Source organism: Motacilla alba, chromosome 15, assembly GCF_015832195.1.
Source record: "Motacilla alba alba isolate MOTALB_02 chromosome 15, Motacilla_alba_V1.0_pri, whole genome shotgun sequence".
Classification (NCBI taxonomy): domain Eukaryota; kingdom Metazoa; phylum Chordata; class Aves; order Passeriformes; family Motacillidae; genus Motacilla; species Motacilla alba.
Genome location: NC_052030.1, coordinates 772,141 through 784,651, shown reverse-complemented (window position 1 = coordinate 784,651; position 12,511 = coordinate 772,141). Strand labels below are relative to the sequence as shown.

The 12,511-nt window shown below is 53.8% G+C and overlaps 1 protein-coding gene across 1 annotated transcript in view; it reads right to left on the bottom strand.

Annotated features, from left to right (window-relative positions):
- Nucleotides 1-167: 167 nt before the first annotated feature.
- The window catches only part of RTN4R (reticulon 4 receptor), a 79,964-nt gene continuing 67,620 nt past the window's right edge, over nt 168-12,511 (bottom strand). The window contains exon 2 of the mRNA XM_038152820.1: nt 168-2,227. Coding sequence (XP_038008748.1) covers nt 801-2,227 — 1,427 coding nt within the window. The 3' untranslated portion in view covers nt 168-800. The remainder of the gene's footprint in view (nt 2,228-12,511) is intronic.

Below are 12,511 nucleotides of genomic sequence, written 5' to 3'. Positions count from 1 at the left end.
TTTACACAACCAAACTCTTTGCTGGCACCAGTTACAGGTTGCATAACCATCCAAAAATGCCTTATTTATCACTGTGGTGTTAAACGCTCAGATCACACTCCACATCCTTTCAAATCTTCAGCTTTTCAGCTGCTCCCAGTCCTTCACCCCTTGCAGATGACAACCACTTAGGAAAAAGAAATCTTTATTTTATAGGTTTTTTTTGTATACTTGTACACAAGTAAAATAAAATGCATATCTATATATACTGCAATCTTGTGAAGGGGCAGGCAGCATTCTTTAACAAATGCTGCCCGTAAACGCAGTGTAAAGGATGGAATGGAGACGGAAAAACTGCAAGGGTCATCAACATAGGATTAAAACAGCATCAAATCCATTACCTCTGCAAATGGGAACCTGCAACATTGTTCAGTGAGATGGTGAGTTACAAACAGACTTTAGACATTCTTTTCAGAGCATTTCTTACACTTCTTTTTTTTTTTTTTTTTCCTGTAAATAAACCATACTTCTTTACCATCTGCTGTAGCAAAAGCTGCTTTGTGGGCAAGTGCAGTTCCGAAGACCAAAGGTATAATTCACAGGTTTCAGGACAAATAAATTATGTACATCTCAGCATTTGTCTTTTTTGTTTTGTTTTTGTTTGTTTGTTTGTTTGTTTGTTTTAATAAAGGCATCCAGTTAAGTTTTGTGTAACAAAGCTTTCTCAGGGTGGATGGGAGTCCTGCTTTTGTTTGCAACATTTATGGAGGTCAGCAAAAGTCGAGTATTAAAGTGTCATCAACCCAGGAAAAGAGTTAATTTTAGCAGAATAACAGTAAGCTCCACACCAAGGGGGGGATCAAAAGGCTTAGGCTGAGCTGTAACGTGGAGCTGTTCCCCTGCTGAGTGAGGCGGCACTGGGCCTTTGATCTGTTCTTTTTAGAGCAGCCCTGCCTCTTTTTGGTTGGGACTGTGGAAGGTTCAATGGGCTCTAGAAATTCGGGTCTCAACTTGGTCAAAGGAGGGTCTACAATGCTGGGGAAGGTCCCAAAGGGGGAATCATTTATCTGCTTGTTGCTGCCGTTTTTGGAAGGGTCCGTCTCCATGTACTTGGGCCTGGACATGTTCTCCTTCTCCTTGAGGTGGTTGTTGGATGAGCGGCTGCTGTGGGAGGAGGGCCCTGCCTTGCCCTTGGCCTCATAAATAAAGGACTTGTCCATCTCTGGCTGGCAGCACTTGGAGGAGCCGTCGTGGGAGCCCAGCGGGGGCAGCCCCGTCGGGAGCTTCCCCGACCTGGTTTTGGTGCTGAAGATGCTGGTGCGGATCTGGTTGAAGGAGTCCACGCAGCTGTCCAGCTCGGAGCTCTGCAGCCGCTTGAGGTCCCGCCCTGCTAGGCGAGGGGGCAGGTGGCACTCCAGCTCCGAGGAGGAGCCCTTGAACTGCTTAAACCAATTCCAGAGCGAGCGGGCCTGGCAGTCGCAGATCCACTGGTTGCCGTTGAGGCGCAGGTACTGCAGGGACACCAGGGGGGCCATGGTGTCCCCCGTGAGCACGGTCAGGTTGTTGTTGAACAGGTACAAGGTCATCACCTTCCCCAGGTCATGGAAGGCGCGCCGGTGCACCACGCTCACCCTGTTCTGGTGCAGCAGCAGGCGGTCTAGGTTGATCAGCCCGCGGAAGACGTTCTCCGACAAGCTCTTGATCTTGTTCCCGTGCAAAAACAGGTACGTGAGGTTCGCCAGGTCAATGAAGGTGTCGTCCAGCAGGATCTGGAGGTTATTATCCTGAAGGTAGAGGTACTGCAAGGAGAACAACCCTCGGAAAAGCCCTGTGGAGAGCTCCAGGAGCCCGCAGCGATCCAGGTGGAGGGTGTGGAGGTGCACGAGCCCCCGGAAGGTGACAGGGTTGATGGATTTCAGGTTCGTGTTGTCGCTGAGGTCCAGCTCCTCCAGCTTGGTGAGCCCGTAGAAGGCCCCGGGCTCGATGAGGCTGATGTTGTTGGAGTGGATCCACAGGATGGTCATGTTGCGGCAGGAGGTGAAGCTGGTGGCCCTCACCAGAGTTATCCGGTTGTTGTGCAGGAAGATGCGCTGGCTCTGGATGGGGATCTCGGTGGGGATGGCTGTCAGCCCCTGCTGCTGGCAGCTGATGGTGATCTTGGGTTCACTGTAGCATACACACGCCCCGGGGCAGGACTCCACTCCTGATGGGATGTTCAAGCAAAGCACCAAAATCAGCAGTTTGCTTCCTGAGGAAGGACAGAAATAGGGTGGGAATTAGGCAGGGTCATGGAGAGCGCTTCTCCTGGCAGAGGAGCCTGAAATTCCTGCTCCGAGTGTGGCACCACCAACCACAAACAGACGCCAGGGCAGCCAGTGATTAAAATGTAGGATTAAAAATGGGATTCTGCCACTCAGCTCAAGAGCTTAAAACAATGTACACATTTAGAGATGGAGTCCCAGTGCCTCCTCTGCCCTGCACCCTCAGGAGGTGAAAGAGTGGGATCAGAGCTTTGGATTTGCACCAACACCAGCTCTGTTCCCAAGATCTTAACTGTGAGCAAAGGGACCAAATGCTGGGGCATTTCCCTCTGCCATGGGCACACCTGGCACAGCTCAGCCCCTGGAAAAGCACCTGGCATGTACCAGGAAACCCCAGATCTCATCCCAGCAGTGCCACCAGCTCCGCACTTTGCAGGGTCACGGAACAACTCTTCCAAACAAGCAGGTGTCCCCACACTGCTCTCAAAACATGACTGTGACTTTCCACAAATAATTTTGAACTGATTTGATCTCCTGGGAGAAATAACTGTGAGACATTCCCAGAATAACTTTCAGGTCAGACCTGCCTGGAGAAGTCTCAGGACCAAAAGGATCCTTTCCTTCTCCTGCTCAAAACTTTAAGCCACATATTCCTGCTTCCTCTCTCCCCATATTTTTTTTTTCCTTTGAACCTGTGCAGCCACCGAGGAAGAGGAGGAAACAGCAGGATTTTCCATCGTGCTGTTGTAGGAGAAAGTCACGTGCAAGGCTTCCTTCAGGGATCCCACCAAGTGTGCAAGACAGGAACAGATTCCATGTGTCCCCAGCATGCTGGCAGCTCCATGGGGCTGGAAAATCCCAGAGAGGAACAATTTTTTTCCTGGTGATGCCCACCCACTTCCCCAGGAGCTGGGCTGCACTGGAATCCCAGGGAAGCATTTTGGTTCACCAAATTCCCTAGCTGGGGAGCTGGGAATGAGCCTGGAGGGAGGGAGGGGACGGACAGAGCAGCACCTTCTCCAAAGGGACCTCGAGGGTCCCTGAAGGTCCCCTGAGAGACCTGAGGAGAGCCAGGCTGTTCCCTGCTACTGCTGGGAAGGGAGGCAGTGCCAGCAGTGCTTTCCCAGCAATTAGCAGCCAATTACTAGTGTGATTCCTCCAAACGGGAGATAAAATGAATGGAAAGCAGCCAGAGCAGCGGGAGGCTCCATTTGGGAATGCCACATGTGAGCAGGGGCACTGTGACTCCTTCCCAGCTCCTCACAGCACCTCTGGCCAAAGGACACGTCCTCCCCATCGCTGGGAATCTCCAGCTCAGGGTCAAGAGCAGCTATGCCTCTCTTGTGGGAGGGTTTTTTCTTTGAAAAACTCAAAACATTGTTCCGGAATGTTGATGCCTCATTACAAAGTAAGGTGGAAAAGCAGAGTGCAGAAAGCCAGACAGGAAAGCCCAGTGGAGCAGAATGGGATGAACTGGGGAGACTGGAGCCAAATCCAGACTTGCAAATTCCCAGGGGGACTCTGAAGGCAGTGGCTGCACCTCCCTTAGAGCCTGGCAGGTGCTGAGTGGCCAATGAAACCACGTCAAACACCAACAATAATAGATTTTAACCGCATGGAAACCTCACCAAATCTTTACTGAAGGAATAACAATTGGAAAAGCTGAGGTGGGAAGGTCTCCTTCCTGCAAGAACAGGCCGGGATCCCAGCTTTGGGTGTCAGTCTGGTCAGAACGGTTCACCATGTGTGGTAAATGAATCTGATGTGATCCAACAGTCCAATACAGGCAGCAGACTCCCATATATCATATTCCACAAGGAATAAAAACCCCAGCTCAGCATGCAGAGATAATTGGAGCCTGATGCTATCAGCTGCTGAGCAGCCCTGCAAGGCAGAGTTTGAGTGCAGTGTTGTGACACATTTTGGCTGCCTTGTCATGTTTTGACGTGTCACGTCCCATTGCATGAAGCACAGCAAAATGAGACAACTGAGACTCCCTGCCGCAGCCATGGCACACCAAGAGCAGCCTCCTGGGAAATTAAAACACTGCTGGCGACTCTCTGGCCAGCCCTCTGCAGCTGATAATGAAACCCCATGGGCAGAGAAACGGGACTTTCTGGAGCCTCCCTTGTCAGCTCCGTGATTCGGGCGATGGGGCCGGGGTGACACTGGAGCAGCGGGAGTCACCTCCTCATGCAACACCTCCCACTCCAGCAGAACAGCTCGGACGGGACACTGGGGCAGCATCCAGCTGTGCCCCGGCTGCTCCTCCCTGCCACGGCCTGGGGACAATCCAGCCACAGCCCGGGGGCATCCCACAGGCCTGAGGAATAAATGGGAAACAGCAGAGGGAATGCCAAAACCCACTGCCAAGCGAGAGGAGCCACAGTGACACCATCGCTGTCCCAACTCCAGCTAAGGACACGGTGAATCCCTGTAAATCCATGTGTACACGGGGACAGAGCTGCTGGCAGAGGGAGCCACGAGCATCCCCCTGCCCTGTGCCAGCCCTCCCGACAGCTGAGCGGGCACAGGGGACCCACAGGATCTCTCTTTCCCTGAGAAGCTCCCAGCCAGGCAGCAGGGTCCTGCCCAGCTCCTGGCTGTGCCCAGGGCTGGAGGACGGTGGCTCCAGGAGGGAAGGGGCACGTCCTGCTGCCAGGCTCAGCCCCCCTGTCCCTCCCGATGCCCCGGAGGCTGCCAGCAGCGCTGAGTCAGTGGCACTGAGAGCGCTGCCAGCCAGCAGCACCGGGAAATTAATTACAGCAGGGCCAGGCTGTGCGCTTTAATTAGGGACCTGGTGTTCATGAGCTGCTCGGATTAGCTCCTTCCAGCGAGACAGTTCCTGTCAATCATCCCCCAAAGCCATTTTCCAGTGGCTTCCCCACCGTGCAGCCCAGCCGTGTCCTGGCTGATCATGGCACGGCCCAGCCGCTGTCAGTCCCAGCCGGGGCAGGGCCAGGGGGAGGGGCAGGAGTGGATGAGGCCATGGGAAGCCAAGGTGACCCTTTTGTCCCCAGCCAGGCTGGGTGTGCCGTGACAGAGAGCCCAGGGACCCTGCCATGGCTTTCCCTGCTCCTCCAAAACCCTTCTCCAGTGACTGGTGTCCAACCAGCAGCTGTGCCTGGTCTCAGTGTGCCCCAGACCCCAGTGGACACCAAGTGCTGTCAGCCACCCAGACCTCGCACAGGGTTATTTTGGTTTGTTTTCCTGGAGCACTGGGTTCAGCTCTGGCTGTGAGCTCCTTACTTTTCCGGGAACCCCCCCTGCCCTGAGGCCAGAAGGACAGGAGATATTCCAGGCCAGGTTTGACGGGGCTTGGGGCAACCTGGGCTAGTGGAAGGTCTCAAGGGGTGGAACAAGATAAGCCTAAAGGTCCTTCCCAACCCAAAGCATTCCAGGATTCTGGTATTCAGGGCTGTCAGGGAGGAGGGAGGTCAGAAGGTTCCCTGTCTGCCCATTCCCAGAGCATGCCACACTCAGCTGCCAGTGAGGAGCAGCATCCTCCCTTCACCTTCCAGATAAATCCATCCCCACTGCTGTGTCTGCAGTGAGCTCCCACCACCAATGGATGTTATCCTCCACCTCCAGCTGGACTCTTCCACTCAGCACCCATCTCAGTGCCCATCCCTGAGGAAAAGGCTCAGGAATGACACCCATCCCCTCCTCTCTTAGCTGAGAAACCATCCCTCCTTCTTTCAGAACAGGATTAAAACTTAACTCGAGAGTTTCTGTCAAAAGCAAAACATGAAAGAAATTCCAGAACCTGGAACCTTCAGTCCCTCCAAGACTCTTTGGCTTTGAGTTTAGCATTTGTTCCTCCAGAGCTTTCTTGAAAGCCAGAAAGCTCCTTCAGTGAAGCTGCAGCGCTTCCCCTTTGCCATTCCCGAGTGCTGTGACTCATGGAACTGGAAGCAATTAAAGTGGGTCCATTATCTGCCTCTCCGCCGCTCCCCCGGGCCATCGCCTTGTCGAACGTGGCAATTAGAAAGAAAAGGCTCCGGGGGCCTCCAACAGATGCTTTTGCAAACTTTTTTCCAGGAGGCCGGAGCGAGCTGCAACGTGATGCCCTTTGCAGAGCCCGGCCTCTCCCCGCTGCTCTGCTCTGCGATTGATTTGGAGATATTCCTATGTGCCTTTCCTGCAGTGCAGGGTCAATAACCATCAGAATTCTCTCCTGCTCGGACATGAAGGGAACATTTTACAATACAAAGCCTTTTGCTGATGCACACAGCGTTTCGCCTTTGTTTAAAGCAGGGACACACTGGAGCTGCCGAATTCCCCACTCGGAGTGGGCATGGTTTGAAATTCCGTGGGCGCCGTTTGAAATTCCGCCCTCGGCTGTTCCTGGTGCCTCCCGCTTTGTCCTGTGGCCAAAGGTGGGGCTGTGCCTGTGCCTCAGGGAAGAGGGCAGCGCTTTGATGCATTTCAAGTGGAGGTGGATCGAGAGGTCAGAGAGGAAGGACAGTCGGCTCGGGGTAGTCTGGAATTTCCCTCCCTTCCGCTGTGGAGAGCAAGGATGGAGCGTGAAGGTGCAGCGGGAGCGGCTCCAGCTGGGAGGAGAGGATGGGGGCGAAGCTTTGCCTCCAAGAAACACCTGGGACAGGCAGCAGCGTCACAGCTGCGGGGCAGAGCAGGTCCTGCCACCCTCAGGCAGCTGCAGCACAACATTTTGGGGCTGAAGCAGGTCCTGGGGCACCTCTGTATCTCCATGGGGATTTTGGGGTGTCAGACACCCCTCTCAGGTGGGACATTCAGCGAGGTCACTGGGGTGGGTCAGCTCTGGGGCTCTGAATCGCTGCCCAGGCTCTGCTGGGGATGCTTCAGGTCCAGGGGCTGGATCTTGAGCCCCAGCTCACACCAGAACACCGGTGATAAATCCCAGCAGCCTGAAAATAGGGAGCTAATTCCCTTCTGGGCACCCTTGGGGGCCTGAGGCAGCAGGGGCGCTGCGGGCAGGTTTGGTGCAGCTCCGTGTGAGACCTGTGCCAGCCCTGCCTGGAGCTGCTGGGATGTGAGCAGCAGCAGGGGCAGCAATTTAGGCACCTGAACCCCGCCCCTGGCTTGTTCCTGATCCCAGATCCTCTGGGACTGCATCCAGACCCATTAACATTTGGGACTGAGGTGCTCTTCCTTGCCTTCGGCAGCACAGCCCCTCCTGAACACCCTGAACAGGGTTTGAGCAGGAAAAATCCCAGGGCTGAGAGGTCATTTCCTAATGCATCCCGGCAGGGAGGCAGGCAGTGCATGTGCCATCTCCTCACTTCGGGTCTTCATCTTCCCCTCTTAAATCACACTCCCTTAATGTGGTTTTTAGACTTAATATTGCAGGGATATTTTGAAGGGAAGAAGGTAAAAACGAGTTTTATCTTGTGCAATTCTTCCACTCCATCCTCCCAAACCTCCAGGGGGGTTTGAACGCTGGTTCTTCAGCATTGCTCGGGGCCGAGCTCCACGGCTCCTTCCAGGGGCTCAGGGCAGCACAGCCCTTCCCTGGGACAGCTCCATCCTTTCCTGGGATGTGCCAAAGCAGCTCCCACTCGTGGGGCTCCCCACCCCTGCCAGTGGCTCTCCCTCACTCCCAAAATTTTGGCAGCAGCCTGGGTTTAGCCTAAGAACATTTGGTCAGGGTTATGCTTTTGGTGCTTTGCCAGCATTTCCCTGGGCAGCAGCAGGGAGAGGAAGGAGAAGGGCAGAGTGAACAGTTTGTGTTTCAGCCCATTTGAGTGAGAACCCAACGAGGAGCACAAAAATTAAAGTTGCTTCTGTAGCCAGAGGGTTTCCATCCTGCTGAATTCCCAAGGCTTGCTGCAAGGCACGGAGGTGTGAGAGCTGCTCAGAGAAAAGGTCACAGAACCCTTCTGAGAGAAATATCAAGGGAGTCACCAGGTCCCTGGTTAACAATAACAATTATCAATTATTACAGCCCAGGAGTGCCCTGGGAGGCCAGGCAATGGGAAAAGTCCTGATTCCAATAAGAGAAGGTGAGAAGAGCTGCCGGGAGCCTGGCCAGGGACATTTGGGCTGGGCTGAGATGGCATCCAGGAGCAGACAGGGGTGGGAATGCAGCTCTAAATTGTGGGAGCGTTTCCCTGGCACCTTCTCCAAGCCCTGGGCAAACAGTGGCCTGAGGCAGAGCTTCCCTGGCTTCCTACCAGACAGAAAACCTTCTTTCCCCTCTTGGGGATTCTCCCAAGCCCCAGGTCCCTGTAGGGATGCTGCTCCAGACGCTTTTGCTGTACTCCACAGCGCGAAACGTGGGGTGCAGGGGCACCTCGGGCCATGGCAGAGGTGCAGATGGGATTGGGCAGAGATTTAGAGGGAATTTTGCAGAAGTTCAGATGGAAAATTGCAGAGGATCAGATGGAGTTTTGCAGAGGTTCAGGTGGAATTTTGCAGAGCTTCAGATGGAGTTTTGCAGGGGTTCAGATGGAGTTTTGCAGGGGTTCAGGTGGAGTTTTGCAGAGGTTCAGGTGGAGTTTTGCAGAGGTTCAGGTGGAGTTTTGCAGAGATTTAGATGGAGTTTTGCAGAGATTTAGATGGACTTTGCAGAGCTTTGGATGGACAATTGCAGAGATTCAGATGGAAATTTGCACAGATTTAGATGGACAGCTGCAGAGGTTTAAACAAATGTATTCAAGGGTTCAGATGGACTTGTACAGAAGTTCCACAGCTTCTCTGGAAATTCCATTTTAGCACCTTCCCTCCCTTACAGGGAACAATAAATAAGGACTTGGCCAACCCACACAGGTCAAAGATAGTATCTAAAATTATTTTCATGAAATCAGGAATAATCTTTGAGGTTCTTAAGCACTGAAATCCTGACCTAGTTATTCCTGTTTCCTGTGGATAGGCACTGGGAAATCCAATGGATACACCAGCCCATTTTGCAGTGAGTCCTCCTGTCAGTGCTCTGCCCCTCACCTGGTGGGGCTCTCTCTGCCAGGTCCATCAGCACAAGCAGAATTTTCAGCTGTTCTCATGTAGTACAAAATAAATCTGCATGGTTGCCACCTGACCTCTTTCCATTTGTGGCACATCTGGAAGGGGAAAGCTCCTGACCTTTTAAAGGGAGAAAAGGATGAGCTTAAAGTAAAGCATGGGGAATTCCTGTGGAAAAGGCCTCTTAGGTGGGTTTATTCCACTCCTGGGCTTGGCATGGGCCAGCCTTGCTCCTTTCTGTGCAGACACTGCAGGTCTCAGATGCTGCTGGCCACCCAAATTCCCAGTATTCCCATTTCCTTCCCCAGAACTGGTTACCCAGTGCATGCAGGAGTGTGGCCCTTTTCAGGGTGTGATGTGTCTGGAGCTGGAATAACCATGGATTTGTCCAGCTCTCCTGAACACACCATGCAGAGCCTTGTCCTGGGCCCTCTCCAGCACAGAGCCCCTGCAGCACAGCAGCAGCCTCGCGGCTCAGGGAGCACATGGGATTTGTGGGATTTGGCTCAGAGCAGTGAGTGTGCCTTTTGTCAGGTACCAAATTCCACAGCACAGCGGGAGGACAGGGCAAAGTCTCCAGGAGATGCACAGAGCAGGGGCCAGCTGTGCCAAAGGCAGGGGCCCAAGTCTGTGGGAGCTGGATGACAGGCAGAAAAGGCCCAGTGCCCAAAGGAATGTGCATTTGGAGAACTTGAGGCACTCCTGGGAAAAATGGGCACCAGAAGGGGAAGGGAATGGGCAGGAAGGCTGCAGGGCAGGGGGAGATCCCTGAAAGGCTGCAGACACCTGCTGAGCTCTCCAAATCCCACTGAGTTCATCCTGGAGAGCAGCTCTGAGAGCTGCTGGGATCCTGATCCACTTCCCAGGGCTGCACTGGGCACCTGCCAGGCTGGGCCCAGCCACACTGAGCACAGGGAGCTGAGGAGGAGGAGGAGGAGGAGGAAGAAGGGGGCCTTCCTCACAGCCTGGGAGAACCAGAGGGGTTGGAATGAGTTCATCTTTAAGGTTTCTTCCATCCCAGGGTTACATGAAATGTCATAGCTGCACTTTCTCCAAGTGACAGCCACCAATGGCCATGGTATTGTCACAGCTGTCACAGGATTATGGGATGGTCTGGGTGGGAAGGGACCTTAAATCCCATCCAGTGCCACCCCTGCCATGGCAGGGACACCTCCCACTGTCCCAGGCTGCTCCAAGCCCTGTTCAGCCTGGCCTTGGGCACTGCCAGGGAGCCAGGGGCAGCCCCAGCTGCTCTGGGCACCCTGTGCCAGGGCCTGCCCACCCTGACAGGGAAGGATTTTTTCCCCAAATCTGTCCCTGTCACGCTGCCTTTTGCCAGGAGTCTCACGGCCAAAACCCACACCCAGCCCAGTAAAGCCAAACCCAGCAGATCCCTGAGAACGAGACCAGAAAAGCTGTTCCTGGTTCTAACACTCTGCTGAGGGCACCCTAAGTAACCCCAGTCCTCATTCCCATCCTATCCAGCTGGGATGCATCCAGCACACTGCACGAGCAGGATCATGTATGATCCTGCCACCATTCCATCCCCACGCTGGGAAGAATGAAGTGACAAAATATTCACTGTGAATCACAAGCAGCTCCTCCAGAAGCTGGGATTATCTGTGCCATATCTGTAAAAAATCAGGGACAAACAGGTGTCCAAAGGAAGGAAACACAGGTTCCTGAGATGATTTAGGTCTCCCATGGGGCACCAAGTACCTCAGGAATCTTCAGAATCTTCTCAGGAAAAAGGAGAGTTTCCTGCAGCTCCAAACCTGGCGTTGGTGGCTGCTCTGTGTGTGAGTGATTCAGGGAGAGGAGAGGTGAAGCTCCAGATGGAATTTACACCTTCTCCCCTCCAGCCATCTGGGACTGCACCCCCTGCCAGCTGCAAGTCCCACCCCCACAGCTTCTGGAAGAGCCCCCTTGCCCAAGGCAGCGTTTTCCTCGGTTTTCCTCTGAAATAACATGATCTCAGGTTTTGCTCACAACCTCAGCATCTGCATCATGGGAAGTGCAGGGATGAAGTTCAGGAAAGAGCCTGGCAGGGAAAGTTGTTCCAAACATCCCCCATGGCCTCAGTTTGGTGGTGTGTGTGGATGCAGAGTGAGCAAACAGCCCCAGGCCCCTCAGGCAGGACAGGGAGGGGGAGAACATTCCAACTCCACCCTTGGACACAGCCACGGTCCCAGAGAACAGCGGGAGCAACCACAGGAGAGAGCAGGCACAGGGGACTGGAGATCAGATGTCTCTGCCCTGCTCACAACTTGTTGCTCCCCTTGCTGAGCCTGGAGGACCAGAGCTCTCCAGATATCCCCAGGTTTGTCACCTGGAGTAGGGGAGGAGCAGAGCTGTGATCTGTGAGGTCTCCACCTCAAGGTGGCCTTCAGCAGGCTCAGGATATCCCTCATCCCCCTGGGGCACCCAGCCCCTCCAGCCTGGCCATGATCCCCCTCTCCCTCCTTCCCCTTTCCCCCAGCATCTCTCCCAGCTCCTGGCACACATCCGTGCCTCATCCTTTCATTCCCAGATCGAGCTGGGACTGGGTTTTGGTAAGTGTGTGTGTCTCAGGTGAGTGCAGCTCACTCAGCCACGCTCCCCAGGTGAGGAGCACGGCACCCAGAGCTCTATAAATCAACATATTCCTCTGAAACGTGCAGCTCCTCCAGCCGAGCTCAACAAGGACACAACAGGCTGCTGATTACACAGCTCCCTGTTTTCCTGGGAGCAATGGGGAAAGGTTCCTGCAGCCCAGCAGGGTTTGAGCCCCCGGTGCTGGGCTGAGCTGCCCTCACCTCACACCCACCCTGAGATCCCACAGAGTTCCACCAGGAATTCACACCAGACTTCCATGCCCAAAGTCCTCAGTTCAAGGTCTCATTGCAGGCAGAGAAATGAGAGCGCCCTCCTGTCACCCTGATTTTTTAAGACTTTGCTAAGCCTTCTGATGTTTGCATTCTTGTAACAAACTTTCTCACACACAATTCTGTAAATAACTTATGTTTTGCATTCTTTCATGGAGGAGGAGAAATTTGATGGACTGTTAGTCTGTCCAGTGTCATGGGAGAGGTGGCACTGTCACCCTCCAATCCACTGTCACTTTTGGAAAACTATAAATGTTGGAGTCAGAAAATAGTCAGAAAATAAAGGTCCCTCTTTTTTGTTCACCTGGAGAGCAGCAGTGTGCGTGTCATCATTTCATGTCCTATTGTGACACCCTCCTGCTTTTCCTCCAGGTGGGTAAAACTCCTGTTCCATCTGCAGCCTGCCCTGTTCCCGGTGTCCATGCATGTCCCCACTACAGGGCACTAAATGTCCATAATCACCTG